Raw genomic sequence first — 16,325 nt, forward strand, 5'->3', positions numbered from 1 at the left:
TGGCCGCTGCGCCCCGCGAGGCCCCGCCCCCTCGCTCCCGTTGGCTCGCTGCCGCCGCCCCGCGCTGATTGGCCGGAGGGCGGGACTATGGCCACGCCCCCCCGCGCGGCGGTACGGGGCACGCGGCGCTGGGCAGCGCCCCCTGGCGGGCGGCAGGGGGGCTCTGCGGGGTCCCGGGCCCCGCCCCCGGCCCACCGGCCCCGCCCCCCGTGCCCGCAGCCAATGGGCGGCGGTCCCGCGGCGCGTCTCGGCCAATGGGCGCGGCGGCCCCGCCCCCCGCCGTTACATAACCGGGGCGGGGCGGCGCGTGGGCCCTCACGTGGGGGCGGGGACCCGCGTGACGTCAGCGCTCGCGCGTGGGGACCGCCCGCGGGGCGGGGCTCCTCGGGGAGGGGGCGGGGCCCGGGCAGCGCGTGCGGGGTCTGCCCGCCGCTCCCCCCGCGCGCTCCCGACCCAAACCCCCCCCCCCAAACCCCCCCCACCCCCTCATCTGCCCCCCAAATCCCGCCCAGGGCCCAGAGCCCCCTGCCCAGCTCTCCCGCCACAGGAGGCCCAGGGTGACCCCCAGACCCCGCCAGGCCCCCACCCCACGACCCTCCACAAGGCCCGGGGCTCCCCTCAGGCCCCCCAAACCCGCAGAGCCCCCCAGAGTCCCGCAAACCCCAGTCCCACAAACCCCTCACCCCACAAGCCTGGAGACTGCAGCCCCAGAGCCCCTGGAAGCCCACAGCCCCATCTCCACCCTCCCCACACCCCGACACCCCGGGCATGGCCCTTCCAGCCCTCCCCGTCCCACCGGGGGGGCCCGTCCCCCTGGGTGGGTATTTAGGGCCGGGCCGGTGGCACCCGGCCCCCCTTGCCCCCCGCCATGCTGAGTGTGCTGCTGCTCCTAGGGGGCCTGGCCCCCGCCCTGCCCGCTGGTGAGTCCCCCCGGGGTGCCCCTGGCAGATCCCGCTCTGGGGTGCAGCCCCAGCCCCCCCAGTGCCCCATGTGGGGCCAGGGGGCTCAGCCGAGCGCCCACCCCAATGCCTCTGCTGTCCCCCGCAGGTCCCCACTGGACGTACGAGGGTGAGTGGGGCCCCACCCAGAGAGCCCCCATTTATCCCCACACCCCGAAACCACCCCCACACCCCCTGAGCTGCGGGGCTCACATGGGTGTCCCCAGCAGGTAGGGAGGTGCATGGGTGACAGGCCCCTCTCGATCCTGGACACCTGGGTCCCCCCAAATGGGCAGGAGGTGGGGTGGGTGACACCCCCCCCCTCCCCTGCCTACATACCTGGGTCTCCTAAAACAGGCGGGGGGGGAATGGGTGCAGCCCCCCATTTTCCCCGTCCTGCCCCCCTTCTCGCCCCCCTCGCTCCAATGGTCCCTTTGTGCTCCTTTACATAAGGCTCCTGCTGCCAAATCCAATTAGGATCCGGCCCTGGCCAAATCCCGCTAAGCCCCATCCTGCCGGGCCCAGGGGACCCATGGGTGCCCCCCCCGGCCCTGCAGGCTCGGCTTTGTCCCCGCTCCCCCGGCCGGAAAAAATGTCCCCAGCAGATTAACGAGGCCCTCGGGAATGTCACCCGTGTCCCGGTTCGGGGGGCCCCGAGGGCGTTTTGGGTCACGGGGCCCCGCTGGGTGAAGCAGCCCCCGGGGTGAGGTGGGGGGGGGGGGGTCCCACCTGGGCTCTGGTCCCCCTCAGGGCCCCACGGGCAGCAGCACTGGCACGAGGGACACCCGGAGTGCGGGGGCCGGGCGCAGTCACCCATCGACATCGCCACGGCACGGGCGCAGCCGGACCCGTCCCTGCCGCCGCTGCAGCCCGAGGGCTACGAGCGCCCCGAGAGCCCCCGCCTGACCCTCGCCAACAACGGCCACACCGGTGAGCGCCGGGCGGGAGAGCCGGGGAGTCCCCGGTGTCCCAGCCCTGCTGACCCCCTGTCCCGTAGCCGTGCTGGCGCTGCCGCCGTCCCTGCGGCTCCGGGGGCTGCCCCACACCTTCGCTGCCGTGCAGCTGCACTTCCACTGGGGCCGGCCCGGCCACGCCGCTGGCGCTGAGCACCTGCTGGACGGGCACCGCGCCCCCGCCGAGGTACCGGCGGGCACCGGCCGCGGAACAGCTCCGAAAATGGGTCTGGGGGCGGGAAATGGCTGAGGAATGGGGTGGGAAAGGAGCACGGGAACCGGCCTGGGGTAAGGAAGTGGCATGGGAATTGTGTGGGAAATGGCTGTGGGAATGGGGTGTCGGTGTGGGAAAGAGCATGGGAACAGTGTGGAAAATGGGTTTGCCCTGCAGGAATTTGCTGCAGGGAATGGAAAAGGGGTCGTGGTGAGGGAAATGGGTCCAGGGATGGGAAACGAGTGCAGGGAGGAGATGGGATGCAGAAGAAAACGGGTGGGAAATGGGAGTGGGAGCAGGTCCGGGAGCGGGCAGCAGGTCTGGGCACTGCGAGAGATGCTGGGATGGGAGCTGGGGCAGGGGGCTCAGGGGGTTCCCGCTGTGCTGCAGATGCACGTGGTGCACTTCGACGCCGAGCGTTTTGCCGATGCCAGCGCGGCGCAGCAGCACCCCGGCGGGCTGGCCGTGCTCGGTGTCCTCCTGGAGGTACGGACCCCACACCCACGGAGCCCCCCCGGCTCCTCCAGCCCCTCACTGACCCCCCCCCCCCGCTCCCCCAGGTGGGCGATGACCCCCACCCCGCCTACGACAACATCCTGAGGCACCTTGGCAGCATCCGCTACACAGGTGAGGAGGGGGAGGGGGTGGCAAAGGCAGAAGGCGGGGGGGACCCCAAATCCCCCTCTCGGCACCCCCACCTGCTCCCCCCCACAGGGCAGACCGTGGCCATCCCGTCCTTCAGCATCCGGGACCTGCTGCCCACGCACCTGGACCGCTACTACCGGTACAACGGGTCCCTGACCACCCCGCCCTGCTTCCAGAGCGTGCTCTGGAGCCTCTTCCCGCAGCCCGTCCGCATCAGCCGGGCACAGGTAGGAGCCGCTCTGGGGAACCCCCCGCGTTCGGCGAACATGCCCCCAGCGCTGCCCCCTTCCCCTTCCAGCTGGAGCAGCTCCAGGGAAGCCTTTACTCCACGGAGGAGGCTGAGCCCGAGGAGCCCCAGCTCCTGGTGGACAATTTCCGGGCCCCGCAGGAGCTGAACCAGCGCCTGGTGCTCTCGTCCTTCCCCAGGGGTGAGTGGAGGGCTGGGGAGGGCCCCCTGCACCCTCCCACGGCTCCTGGAGCCCTCGCCGGGCACGAGGTGCTGGTCCTGACCCACCCTTTCCCTTACAGAGCCAGAGGGATATTCCACAGGTAGGGCCAGGCCGGGATGGGCGCGGGGGTCACCCCCGGGCCCCCCTGACCCCCCCGGTGTCACACAGGTGAGGTCATCGCCATCATCTTTGGCGCCGTCGCCGGCTGCGTCGGCCTCTTCCTCGCTGTCCACTTTGGGGCCAAGCGGATGCGGTGAGACCCCCCCCCAGCCCTCAGAGGGACCCCCGCAGCAGGGGGGCCCCGATCTCCATGGAGAGACTCCCCCCTCACCCCGCTCTCTGCCCCGGCAGTGCGAGGCGGGCGCAGGCGCAGGACGTCGTGTTCAAGGCTTCCTCCCGCCGCTCCCCCATGGACGCCGGACCCTCCCGCTGACCCCTGGGCTGGGCTGGGAGGGGCTCCCACTGTCCCCCAGCCCCCCGCCCCCAGCCCCACTGCAAATAAAGCCCTTTCCCCCTCCTGGTGGCTCTTTGTGGGGAGGGAGTGGGGGCCTCTGAAGGGCTTTGGGGCTGGATCCTGTCACCCCCGAGAAACCAGGACCCCCTGGGTGCCCCCCAGGGCTGGAGCAGAGCACGATGGGGGGAGCGACCCCTCTCCCCTTCCCCTTCTCCCCAGCAGCCACAGTGTCCCGTGCTCTTGTAAAAGGATTTTACTCTGAATCGAAAAATAATTTACCCCCCGCTGCACCTCCAACCCCCCTGGGAGCTGAACAGGGGTGAGGAGAGCAGAGCACCCCAGTCCCGCTGCCCCCCACCCCCACCCCAGAGCACCCCAGTCCCGCATCACCCCCAGCACCAGTGGCTGCACCAGGGGTAGGGACCCCCCCAGGGCGACAAACATGAGGGAATGGGGGGTGCTGCCCTGAGTTCCCCAGGCCTGGACTTCCCCCAGGGCATCTGGCCGACCCTGCCTTGCCCAGAGCCTCAAACTGAAGGAAAGGTGTACCAGAATCTGGGAACAAAGGGAAGGGGGTGGTGGTCAGACCCCAAATCCCCCAGGAGCACTGGTCAGACCTGGTCAGACCCCAGAGTCTCCTGGGAGCATCAGTCAGACCCCAAAGGCCCCCCAGGAACACTGGTCAGACACAAACTCCACGGCTCCCTCACTCCTTGGGAGGCACCTGCAGCGCCGAGTAGAGCATGACCCGGCCCTCGGGCTCCTGCTTACCTGGGGGGCAAAGGGGCACTTCTGAAGGTGGGGGTCGTTTGGGGATTCATGGAAGCCCCCGGGAACGTGACCCCCGTCCAACAAGAGCCATCCCAGCAGCTCTGGCCCCCCCAGCCCCCAGAAGTGACACCCCGGCCCCCCCTTACAGGAGAGGCACTTGAGGATGTTGCGGAAGGAGCCGCCAGCAGTGCTGAAGGCCCAGAGGCCGGTGCAGAGCGTGAGGATGAAGATGGGGCCCAGGCTGGCCTCGTACCACGGGTTCAGGAAGGTCTGGGGACACAGAGAGGCGGGTCACACCTTCCTGACCCCTCCAAACAGCCACGGCAGGGAAAGGAGTGCCCAGCCCTGTGGAAACCCACCTTGAACCCCTGCTGAGCTGTGTGCCCCCAAACCCCCCGCGTGCCCCCCAAATCCTTCACTGACCTCCTCCAGCCCGGGGACCCCCAGGACTCACCAGCCCTGAGGCGAGCAGGTGGCCGCCCACCACCAGCCCCAGGCCCCCGGCGTGGCGCCGCTCACAGGCATCGAAGAAGATGACGCCCCAAAAGGTGTGGAGCAGTACCAGGGCCATGGTGAGGAAGGCTGTGGGGAGAGACATGAGGCCTCAGAACCAGAGCCTTCCTCCTCCTTCTACTCCCTGCCGTGTCCCCGGACCTCACCGGAGGTGATGAAGTAGTACGGGGAATCCCCGTGGATCCCGACGGTGCCCGGCCCGCTGGAGTCCGCTAGGATGTTGACGATGGAGAAGATGCCACTAATGATGCCGAAGGAGAGCCCGGACACTGGAGGGGAGCCGGGGGTCAGGGGAGCCCCCGCGGCCTCCACAGCCCCGGGCTTGGTGGGCTCAGGGAAGGGCAGGAGAGTTGGATGCAGCACCCGGCGCCGGGGGTCTGCTCACCGTAAGCCATCTGCCGCAGGGAGATCGGGGACCTCCCATCCTCGCTGAGGGTCGCCAGCCCTTCATCTGCTTTCCTGGCCCGCCAGAGAGAGAGCGTGAGCCCCCATCCCACGGGAGAGGGAAGGGAGAGGCACGGGCCAGCGCCGGGCGATGAGAGACGGCTCGTTCCCGGGGTTTAACAGGGAACAGACTTGGTGGGGTTGCTCTGGACACAGAGCCCCAATATCTGCTTTGGCTCCCCCAACCCCTGGGACACCCCAGCCACCGGCACAGCTCCCCGGGCCCCCGGGCGGGCTCTTACTTGAGCAGTTTGAAGCAGGCGAACCTGCAGAGCTCCTGTAGCAGCACGGCGGCGGCGGCCCCGAGCAGCAGCAGCGCCGCGTCCTCCCGCCCGCTGAGCTGCACCGACACGAACCAGAGCAGCGAGGCCGCGAGCAGCGACAGCAGCCAGAAAAACGCCCTGGGGGGAAAACGGGACACCCTGCTGGCGCTCCGGGCATCGGCATCGGGCAGAGCTGCTCGGTACAGCCGGGCTGGGAGCGCCCAGCGGCGCCAGTGCTGCCCCCTCAGCCCAGGGCTCCCTCACTCCGAGAACAGCTCCCTCAGCCGCCCCCGGCACCACCAGCACCCAGGGCTCCCTCACTCCGAGAACAGCTCCCTCAGCCGCCCCCGGCACCACCAGCACCCAGGGCTCCCTCACACCGAGAACAGCTCCCTCAGCCGCCCCCGGCAGCACCAGCACCCAGTGTCCCCCAGGGCTCTCCCAGGCCCGCCGACGGTCCCTCAGAGCATCCCCCAAAGGCCTCTCAGACCTCCCGCAACGGGCTCCCGGACTCCCCAGCGGGCCCCTCAGCGCCGCTCTCGGGCCGCCCCGGCTCACCCCGCCACCAGCACGAGGACGCGCAGCGGCTCCGCCGCCACCGTCAGCAGCACGAGCGCGGCCGCGGGGCCGAACGCGATCGCGGCGCACCCGAAGAACACGGCGGCGCCCATGGCGGCCGCGGGCACCGCGCCCCCTGCCGGCCGGGAGGACCCGAGCAAGCGCCCCCTGCCGGCCGGGAGGACCCGAGCAAGCGCCCCCTGCCGGCCCGGAGACCCCCGCGGTGGAGGGGTCGGACCAGTCCCGGGCCGGGGACAGCCGGGACACCGCGGGGACACCCGAGACACCGCGGGGACAGCCGGGACAGCGGGGACAGCCGGGACAGCGGCGGCACTGCGGGACACCGCGGGGACAGCCTGACACGGTCTGTGCCCAGCATCACCTGTCCGCAGGGTCACCCATCGCCAGGGTCACCTGTCCCCAGTATCACCCACTCCCAGTTCCTCTCCTCTCCTCTCCTCTCCTCTCCTCTCCTCTCCTCTCCTCTCCTCTCCTCTCCTCTCCTCTCCTCTCCTCTCCTCTCCTCTCCTCTCCTCTCCTCTCCTCTCCTCTCCTCTCCTCTCCTCTCCTCTCCTCTCCTCTCCTCTCCTCTCCTCTCCTCTCCTCTCCTCTCCTCTTTACAAGGAATTCCTCTTTAAACCGGCATTTTCCTTTATTCCAAGCCCCTCACAGCTCCCATTCTGATTCTGTCCCCCACCGCCGCTGTTTACAGAAGAGCTGGGAAGAGCAGGAAAACTTTATTTAGACTATAAACATTCCATCGTCCAGCAAGAACAGCCTGGCCGGCTCCAAAGCCCCTCCCTCCGGATTCCCATGGGATGGGCAGCTCATTCCCCCTCCCTCTGGACTGATGGTGCCGCAGGGAGCGCTGGGCGCTGGTGCCATGAGGGGTCGGATTTTTCATCCACCTTCACGTCTCCTGCAAGGAAAACTCCAAACAATGTCCCCTCCAGCCTCTTCCGCAGGAATCCTGCGAATGCCACCTCCTAGGCACGAGGCATTGTTCAGGGAAGAACCGGAGCTACCGGCTGCGTTGCATTAATTTCCCTTCTTGTTTTGCTTCCGCCTATTAAATCTGGGAAATGACACAACGCATCCGAGAACCGCCGACTTCATCTGCACCTTCCTCCTTGGACTGAATCCCCCGACACGGCACCAGGCTCTGGATGCCCAGAGCATCCCTGGGATGCAGCCCCCTCAGCATGGCAGGAACCAGGAGCCTCCTTCTCCCTTCTTTTTTTCTCCTTTTCCTTCCTTTTCCCCTCTGTTTTGGTTCACATGTTGAGTTTTCCCTCCCTTGCTGCTCTGTTGTTGTGGCAGATTTTACTGTTGGATTTTGGCACAAAAACTTTAATAATTAAAAAATAAAGACGTAAAAGCAGAAAGATTGAGCAAAATAGGGATTTGGGGAACAGGAAACAAGGTTTTGGGATGGGAGATGGAAAAACCCTTGGTTTGGCTCCTTTCTGTGGCTGCAATGGGTTTGCTCCCTGGTGCCAGATGTGAAGAATCGGTAAGAAAAAAAGGGGAAAAAAAAAAAAAAAAAACCAGAGCAAAAATAAAGTGGTTTCCTTTTCCATCCAGAAACACAATTCGGGATCTGCACCTGGGATGCAGGATGCTGCTGGGATGTTCCAGCTGGTCACAGCCAGGGAAGAGCAGCTGTTTCCCCCTTTTACCACCTTATGGCACATTTTATCCAGGTCCCTTAGTGGATTCTCCAAGCTTTCCCAATCTTTTCCCAATTTTTGCAAGTCTTACGCCATTACACCCAGTCCTGAAGGGTCATTCCCAGCCCTGAGCCAGCAGACCCCGCTGAATCCTGACTCGCAGCTCCCACGCCAAGCGTTTGTCCGTTCAGCCCCACCCACCCATCGGATAAGCCATAACCATCCTCACGGACCTTCCTCGCCCCTTCCCTCCCCATTCCTCTAATCCCATGATCTTTTAACCCTCCCGCGCTCCCCCAGTGCCTCCCGGCTGAGCCCTGGCGGGATTCTTCACAACGAGTTCAGATTTCTGCTTGGGTTGGGACTTTTGAGTTTCGATGTTATTTTTGTGGAGGAGGGAGAGGAGGGTCTTGTGAAGAGATTCACTTCCTGCTCGGCATTCCTTGGCACTTAACCCTTTGCCAAGTATCTCCCTACGGACGGGAGAAGCTCCTTCTGCAAAGCACAGAGAACCCCAGGGAGGCTGGGAATTGGCTTTGGGATGCCCTGAAGAAGTTCTTCACTTGGGTCCACTCTTGGTAGGAAAAAAAGTCTGCTTTGGGAAATTTTTGGCTTAAAATCGATCAGATTCCTTAAAATCTGCAGAAATCCTTGTTTTAAAATCAACAGGAGATGAGACAAACTTTTTGGTCACTCCCAACCCATTCCATGGCCCTGCGCCCCAAAACACAGCTCCTTCTGGACCATCCAAGACTCATCTTGCTCTTTCCTGGTTTTATAACCTCCATTTTCAAGAGTCACCAAAATACTGATTTTTCACCACCTTATTCATCTCTGTCTCCTTCGCTTCCCCTTTTCCTTCCCCCTTCAGTCTGCACCAGTTCCCACCTGGATCCCGCCGGCTCCTCGCAGGAGCTCCGCTGTCGGCTTCTCCTCCCCAGAGTGTTTTCACCCACTATAAAATAAAATAAATCTATGACTGTTCACGTTTCCTTCTCTTGATGGGGAAACTGAGGCACGGTACGGGGAAATGAAGCCAAGACAAGAAAATCCCCCAAGATTTTACGGGAAGTCAGGACTGACTCTGGCTCCCAGTCAGCATTTCTTCCTTCTCTCCCAGAAGAATTTGCTATTTATAGCTCTGCTTTGCTCCGTTAGAACGTAATCAAAACCATCCTCCCTCCATATGAGAACGCATCCAGCGGCACTAACCCTCTCCGGGGAAAACTTCCCCAGATTTGCAATTCGGCCACCCGAAACGCCTCTGCAGCGGGAAACTTCCCCCGCCGGAGCACGGGACGCGCTCAGCTCGGCACCGCTGCAGCCCCGGGCACAGCCCGGGCACAACCCGCGCTGCCGAGGAGGCTGCTCGGCTCAACCCCCCGAGTCATTTCCTGCCTCCAATCCCCTCGGGAAGGTCCCGCGGAGCAGGAGCGGAGCCGCTCCGGCAGCCGACACCCAACGGAGGACGATGAACTTCTGCATCGCGGTGCTCCTGGTCCTTCACTCCTTACCCGGTAAATGCGCTCCCCGGGTTTTACAGGGTTTTCCAAGGGCAATTTGATTTTAGCTCGCTGCTCTGATTATTCCCACGCTCCTGGGATGCCGCGGGGCACTGGGGGGGTGGGGGGGTCTGGAGGCTGAAAGATCTTGGGGGGACTGGCTCGGAGAAAGGGGGCTGCAGGGAAAGAAACGCCGGGAAAACACGATGTAATTACTAAAGGTTCCATGAAGCCTGTGCTTGGAGAACAGTGGGACAGTGAATGTTTCCCGCATTGTGTTCAAATCATCCGCAAATTCCAGCTGGGAGCTATTAGGAGACAGAGAAAAAAACTCAACAGGATTTCCTGAGAATTACGTGGGCAGTTTGTAGATGGGAAAGAGTGGAATCAGGGTATTTTGGGAGGAAAACCCCAACCTGGAGCTGCTTAGGGATGAGCATGATAATCCCCCACCTCTGGGAAGGTGGGATACGGAGCAGCACCGGCTGAGGGGACTGGAAACTGCAGCTCTGCCGTGCCAAGAGCCTTCCTCTTTCTCCTCCTTCTCTTCACCGAAGGAACGGACCCAAACGTGAAACATCAGGCGAGGGGATTCCCAGCTGGAAGCTCTTTTCGGGATACAGTTGCCCAATTATTCTCAGTGTGACTCCAACGCAAATCCAAGAGCCAACTCGGAAGGGTTTGTGGGAAAGCTCCGGGCACAGGATAACGTGCCCCAGAGCCCGAGTTCGGCACTGCCAGAGCGTTTTCGAAGGATGAGCACGAGAAGGAGCGGGGGTGGGTGGGCAGGTCCCAGTTTCGGTCCAAATTTCCCCGAAAGCTCAGGGTGGGAGTGGGACAGGTCGAGGCGTTTGGCACCGCGATGGGTGAGGCTGCGCTGAGTCCCCCTGCAGAGCCCCGATCCCGCCCTGGATTCTCCAGTCTCAGTCAGTTTCCAGAGAATTCCCCAATGAGAATTCTGGGATATGGGCTTCTCCCCCAGGCTTTGCCGGTACTGGGAAAGTCAGGGATATGAGAGGAAGAAGTGGGAGGGTTTGGAAAGGGACCTGGAGCTGCAGCTGGCCCTGGGCATGACTGAAGGCATCAGTCCAGCCATTAATGGTGTAACTTATAATGACAATATTATAATTATTTATGACTATAAATGAGTATCAAACTATCAAACTATAAAAATATCTCATTACCCCATGAGTATCTTAGTGTACTAATCTGTGACTATTAGATTCGATTCGAACATTCCCGATTAATGTGCTTTAAAAAATCCTCCCAAAAACCATGAAAACCCACAGAACCTTTCTTTGGGATAGGGAATGAGCCACTCGCTCCAACTGTGACAATGTCACATGGGTCAGAATTTATTTATAGTGGCTCAGCCCTAAGGAAACATGAGGGTCCCTTCTGGGCCCTTGGCAGCTCCACAGTCAAAGGCGCTGGAGCAGCTGGATCCTGGATGAGCGGCTCATCCCAAAGGGAGATCCACCCCGGCTCTGGGTCTGGGCTGCAGAAGCGCAGCCAGAGGCTCCATCCCCATCACGGCGTCTCTCACTTCCGGCACATCCATACCCAGAAATGAAGGAAAACCCCAGCTCTGGTCTGACCTCCCACACCTTTAGCTGGGATCTAATTACGGGTCATGTTGCAAATCCATCCCTCCCACAGGAAATGGGTTTTGCCCAAAGCACCAATAAATCAATGAAACTTCACACGACCCCGCGCCCACGGCTCGACCCGAGGCTCCACATGATGATCCGCGTGTTGTTCCTTTGCTTTCAGGGAAGGCGGAGGTCGAAGATGACGTGGAGGAGATCGCGCAGGATTTATACGACTACATGGCTCATTTAAGTGAGAAATGCCTTTTTAAAAGCATTTTTACCATTTTCCACAAGCCACGGGAGGGAGTTGGGATAACCGGGGCTGGGAAGGCTGTGGGAGTCTCCATCCAGCCTCTTCCAGGCAGGGAGATGAGACTTTGCCCACGGAAAGGCGCTGAGAAGCGACTGAATTGAGTCCTCTGCACTGACCATCATTCAGGTTCCATGGGTTCATGGAACAGATTGGGTGGGAAGGGACCCTAAAGACTTTCATGTCACCTCCTGCCATGGGCAGGGACACCTCCGCCAGCCCAAGCTGCTGCAAGCCCCATCCAACCTGGCTGTGAACACTTCCAGGGATTTATCCAGGTTGTCCAGATTAATTGGAGTTCCACTGGCTGTTCAGAGGGGAAAAGCTGGGCGATCACAACCCAGGACATGGAGGAGGGACTCATCCCTCCCATGCTGGATAGGTGTCCCCAGCCCCCGCAGTGCCACCTCACCGGGAGCTGTTTCCATTCCAGGCAACTACTATTACTCCACAGAAGATTATTACTACGACAACATCACGGCAACCCCCGCCACGTACATGTACGAGTTGGATTCATACGAGGTGAGTTGGGTTCCTCTTGGTATTCCCCTAAAAAACAGGTTTTCCTCACCCAAATCTCTGCCACAAGGAAAAATAAATGGATAAAACCTGCTGATTTTTAGACCCCAGAACAACTCCAGTGAGTTTGAGCAGAGCATCCATGAACAGCAATCATGGAATGGTTTGAGTTGGGATTTATTTTTCCAGCTTGCACAGAAGCTGTGGGAAATTCCTTGTTTTCCCAATTAAACACTATCAAACCCATCCCAAAGAGCGATCTGTCTGCATAGGAGTTAATCCTATGCTGTTACTTACCACGCTATTTATTTTTCTCCACATCCAGACAAGCACCCTTGGAGAAGTGGACTGGGATAAGTTGTTTCCAGAAGAGAATTCCACCACCAAGATTTCAGGAAGACCAAATACTAATGCTCCGGGGGATTCCAGGGATGCTGAGGACAGTCAGGTGGGTGCTTGTCAGCTCATGAGCTCTGCCATGGGTTTTCAGCACATTAAAATGTGGGACTTTGGGACTGATTTGTTTTCCTTGACCCACCAGGACTCCCAGGAGTCATTTGGATCGTCCCTGCAATGCCACCTCAGCCTCATCGTCCTCCTCAGCTTCCTGGGTCTCCTGCTATGACCCCCCCAGCCTCCTCCTCCCAAGGTACTCTGGGATTTCAACACTCACTCAAAGCATGTCCTTTAACCCAGGGAAATCCAATTCTTTCTGAAGCAGCAACTTTCCTAAGCAATGGAAAGATAACAAACCCTTCCAGGCACCCAGCTGCGAAGCCAGGGAACCCACCAGCAGCTCTGATCGCCACTGATGGCCTGCAGAGGCTTTCCAGGGCGTTTTCCCAATGACCTCTTGGCATTCAATGGGACCTTCAAGGGTGCAAGCAACCAGGCACCTCCCGCTGCTCATCCACCCAAATCCCCCATTCCAGAAAACCCTGCAATGGTTTGGGTTGGGATGAACCTCACAGACCAGCTGGTTCCACCCTCCTTCCCAGGTTCCTCCACAGCTCCATCCCACCTGGCCGACATTTTCCCACAGCTGAAGCTCTCCAACATCCCAGGAAACGCCGACCCCCCTCCCGCCACACGCGGGAACTTCCTCAGCTTTTCCCTTGTTCCAGACACGGCGGCTGGGATGGTGACCAGGACACTGTCAGGCGTCGACAACGGCATCCTCTCCACGAGGCGCTGCCTCCGTTCCAGAAGCGCCGTGACTTTGTGTCCAAAGGTTTTGCTGGAGGGACGGTGCCGCCCCGTGGCGCGAACACGGAGAGCTCTGCAACGCCTCAGTCCTCTCCTATTTCCTCGGATTCTGCTGTAAATAAGAACCTCTGCCAATAAAACCCCCAACACTCGGTGCACGGTCTCTCATGGTGAATAATTCCTAACCACCACCAGGACTGGAATAACAAAGGCAAACAGCGCGTGCAGCGCTTGTCCCATCAGAAGGATCATCTCGAGCCTCTAAACCCAGCCACGAGCTTCCAGCTTTCCTCCTTCCACATCGCTCTTTGCACTGTTTATTCTCCAGAAATGCCTGCAATATCTGGGTGCGATGAGAAGCTGGACCAGAAAATGTCCCGCCACCCCAACCACCCCCACGAAGAGCAATCTGTTGCAGAAATGGGTGACTTTGGTCGAGAAATGGGAGTTAAACTCCTTTTGGGGGGAAAGGAGCGTGATTCCACGCTCGGTGCCTATGCTGCTTTTCCTTGGAAGAGGAAGAAGGGATGGAAAACTGGCCCAGGCATACCCAGGTAACCCCACAAGACAAAAGAGGCTGAGTCAAGCCAAGGGATGGTGAGTCAAGCCAACAGGAGCTTCATGGTGGTCACAGTGCCCAGAGCCCCCGGCTCCCTCCAGACACCTCCCAGACCCCGGGAGAATGTCCCGAGGCGCCAGAGCACGCACGACCCATCTCGTTCACCTCCTCTGCACGCACGGAGCAGCGGGGCCAGCCCCTGCCTGTCCCACCATTCACAGATTACCCAGGCCCCCAGCCTCGGAAAGAAGAAGAGTTTAGTTTCCTAGGGAAGCTGAAAGGCTCGAAACGGGTTCAGAAGCGGCCGGAGGAGCGAGCCCGGATGCGCTGCCTGGCAGTGCCACCTCCTGGCTCTGTGCTGCCATAAAGGTGGATTGAAAAAAGCCAAGAACGCCCCGGAAAATTACCTAGGATCAAACAGCAATGAGATTTCCAACCCTGGAGTGGAGTAAAAAGCAATTAAAGGAAAATAAAAGATGTGGATGAAGGTTATGAGTTTATTCCTAAAAACCATCCCTCTAATGCAGACACGGAAAATAAACCGGTTTGTTGTACCCCGGCTTAACTATGAATTGTATCGCTCCCTTCCAGAGCAAATCCTCCAGGTACAAACCTTCCCGACCCAATTCTCACCTTCCAGCGGTGTTTCGGGACAGGGATGTCCTGACACAACCACACCAGGGATGGACAGCTGGACATGCCCTCCCTGCTCCCAAAGCTGGGAATATTCACCCAGACCCCTTCAGTCCCAAAATGACACCATCCTCCCGGCTCTTTCACAAGCTCCTTTCCCAGATTTTTTCCCCCCACTCGGAGAGTGGTGGTGGCTCCACAGCCACCATCTCCATGAGCAGTCACCCAGCTTTCCCGGCAAACCGCCGGCATAAGCAGCTTTAACGCCAAGAGGATTTTCCCTGCAGTTGTGAGAACCTTTCCCAGCTACCTCCCGGCAGGAAGCATGCAGAAAGCTCTCAAGGTCTCTGGCGTTTTCCAGCAGCTCCTTACCAAACCATCCCGGCGCCAAATCCTGCCGCGCCTGCTCCCAGCACAGCTCCCACAATCCGGGAGCGACATCCCGGGGGCGCCGCAGCCCACGAGGGCTATTTTTGGGTTTCAGCCCCAGAAGCACCAGTGAGGGACACAGAAACACAGTCAGGGAAGAGCCACCCAGAGCCAGCAGTGAGGAGGGAACCGGCTCCAGGCCTGCAAACACCCTGTTTAGTGACCTGTGAAGGTGATTTTGCGCAGATTTAGGCAGTTAGGGATGGGGGCTGGGGCTGCTCTCCTGCATTTAATATTCCCAAGTTCTTGTCTTCCCTTGGTGAATTCCCAACTTCTCATCCTCACCACTGATGGATTATTGTCCATCAACACGGACCTTAGGTCAGCCTTTCCAGCTCCACTGTGGAGAACAGGAACTGTTTCCATCCACATCCTGTGGATCCGGAACACAAGTAGATAATAATTCGCCTGCTTCTCCTTACCTCTCCCATTTTTCCTCCATTCCTGAATCCACAATATCTGGCCTTTCCAAACCCATTTTTAACCCTTTTCTAAAATACAAGACAAAGTCCTTGGCTGACCTCTCCACATTTGATCCTGAAACAGGAAATATTTTCTCCATGGAGTTTACACAAAGCCGGAACAAACCCGAGATTCCCATGTTGGGTTGTTGGTTTTTGTGTTTTTTTTAATTCTGTCACCAAGTTGCCAAAATGCCTCCGGTTACTTAAAAGAGTCAACATGTAAATATTTGGAACTGCTTGTCCCAGAATTGTCCTGCCTGGGCATGAGGGATGTTGGTGGCTTGCAGGCTCTTTTCAAGGATCATTTTCCAGGAGAAAAGCTTCAATAGAGAAACATTCGTTCATTTTAAATAGGAAAAGAATTTCCATAGGGATATAAATCCCATCTATCCACCCAGGGAGATCTAAATTACATATATCCAACTAGAGGGGAATATAAATCCCATATATGCACCCCGAGGGGAATACGAATCCCAAGTATCCACTCAGAGTGGGATGTGAGTCTCATCTATCCCCCCACGAGGAGCTCAGATTTTAGGAATCGGGCTATTCCCCAGCTGTGTGAACAAGTCTCCCCTCCCCGATGCGTTGGCAGTCCTGCCGTCGCCCAAATTAACCAAAAATAGCACAAATTCCCAGAAGCTGCTGCAGCCTAGGGCGAGTGAGACCCCGGCCCCCCGCCCGTGACACCGGGCGTGTGACCCCCGCGGGAGCGACGGGAGGCGCCGAACGGCACAGGACCGGGGCTGCGAACCTCTCCCCACCTCGAACCACCACGGGACCCACGCGCGCCCCGAGGCTCACGGAGCTCCCCGGGGAGGGAGCGGCGGGGGCGGCCCCGCGGGCAGAGCCCGCCCGAGGCCGGGCAACGGGGCGTGGCGGGGCACGACCCCAGAGGGAGCACGGGCGGGGATGGCCGCGCACAGCCCGGCCCCGCAGCGGCCGCGACCCCCGGCCCGACCCGGCCCCGCAGCGGCCGCGACCCCCGACCCGACCCGGCTCCGGTCCGGCCCGGCCCCGCCCCCGCCCCCCCAGGGCCGCCCCGGGCCCGCGCGCGGCCCCGCCCCGCGTGCTCCGGGCGCGCGCACCCGCCGGCCCCCGCGCGCGAGCATAAACCCCGCCCCCCGCGCGCCCGGACGGGCAGCGCGCGCGGCCAATGGTGCGGCGCCCCGCGCGCCAATGGTGGCGCGGCGCGGGGAAGCCCCGCCCCGGGGCGTGGCGTGGCCGGGGGGGGCGCCA

General features: G+C 60.8%; 3 protein-coding genes across 7 annotated transcripts; 2 read left to right on the forward strand and 1 right to left on the reverse strand.

Moving 5' to 3' along the window:
- Positions 1-868: 868 nt before the first annotated feature.
- Positions 869-3,632, forward strand: CA14 (carbonic anhydrase 14; the record flags this gene model as incomplete). Its single annotated transcript, XM_082298642.1, has 10 exons — positions 869-920; positions 1,048-1,068; positions 1,689-1,868; positions 1,936-2,078; positions 2,496-2,591; positions 2,666-2,732; positions 2,820-2,977; positions 3,049-3,178; positions 3,368-3,452; positions 3,551-3,632. The coding sequence occupies 10 exons, from the start codon at positions 869-871 to the stop codon at positions 3,630-3,632; spliced, it is 1,014 nt and encodes a 337-aa protein (XP_082154768.1).
- A 398-nt stretch (positions 3,633-4,030) lies between these two features.
- Positions 4,031-6,321, reverse strand: APH1A (aph-1 homolog A, gamma-secretase subunit). Of its 4 annotated transcripts, none has more exons than XM_082298544.1 (7): positions 6,203-6,321; positions 5,624-5,782; positions 5,323-5,396; positions 5,084-5,149; positions 4,848-5,006; positions 4,571-4,694; positions 4,031-4,416 (listed from the first exon to the last, which is right to left on the reverse strand). In XM_082298544.1, the coding sequence occupies exons 1-7, from the start codon at positions 6,313-6,315 to the stop codon at positions 4,305-4,307; spliced, it is 807 nt and encodes a 268-aa protein (XP_082154670.1). In that variant the 5' UTR covers positions 6,316-6,321; the 3' UTR covers positions 4,031-4,304. The 4 variants fall into 4 exon arrangements, with proteins under 4 accessions (XP_082154670.1, XP_082154671.1, XP_082154669.1 ...); XM_082298545.1 differs by having other exon boundaries at positions 4,031-4,424; positions 4,879-5,006; positions 5,084-5,206; XM_082298543.1 differs by having other exon boundaries at positions 5,084-5,206.
- Positions 6,322-9,299: 2,978 nt separating this feature from the next.
- LOC309583010 (uncharacterized protein) lies at positions 9,300-14,009 on the forward strand. Of its 2 annotated transcripts, XM_082298489.1 has the most exons (6): positions 9,300-9,389; positions 11,148-11,216; positions 11,710-11,798; positions 12,121-12,243; positions 12,337-12,444; positions 12,794-14,009. In XM_082298489.1, exons 1-5 carry the CDS (start codon positions 9,344-9,346, stop codon positions 12,418-12,420), a joined length of 411 nt encoding a protein of 136 aa, XP_082154615.1. In that variant the 5' UTR covers positions 9,300-9,343; the 3' UTR covers positions 12,421-12,444; positions 12,794-14,009. The 2 variants fall into 2 exon arrangements, with proteins under 2 accessions (XP_082154615.1, XP_082154614.1); XM_082298488.1 differs by having other exon boundaries at positions 12,337-14,009.
- Positions 14,010-16,325: the final 2,316 nt, after the last annotated feature.

This window comes from Coloeus monedula, assembly GCF_965178545.1.
Source record: "Coloeus monedula genome assembly, chromosome: 29".
Taxonomy (NCBI): Eukaryota; Metazoa; Chordata; class Aves; order Passeriformes; family Corvidae; genus Coloeus; species Coloeus monedula.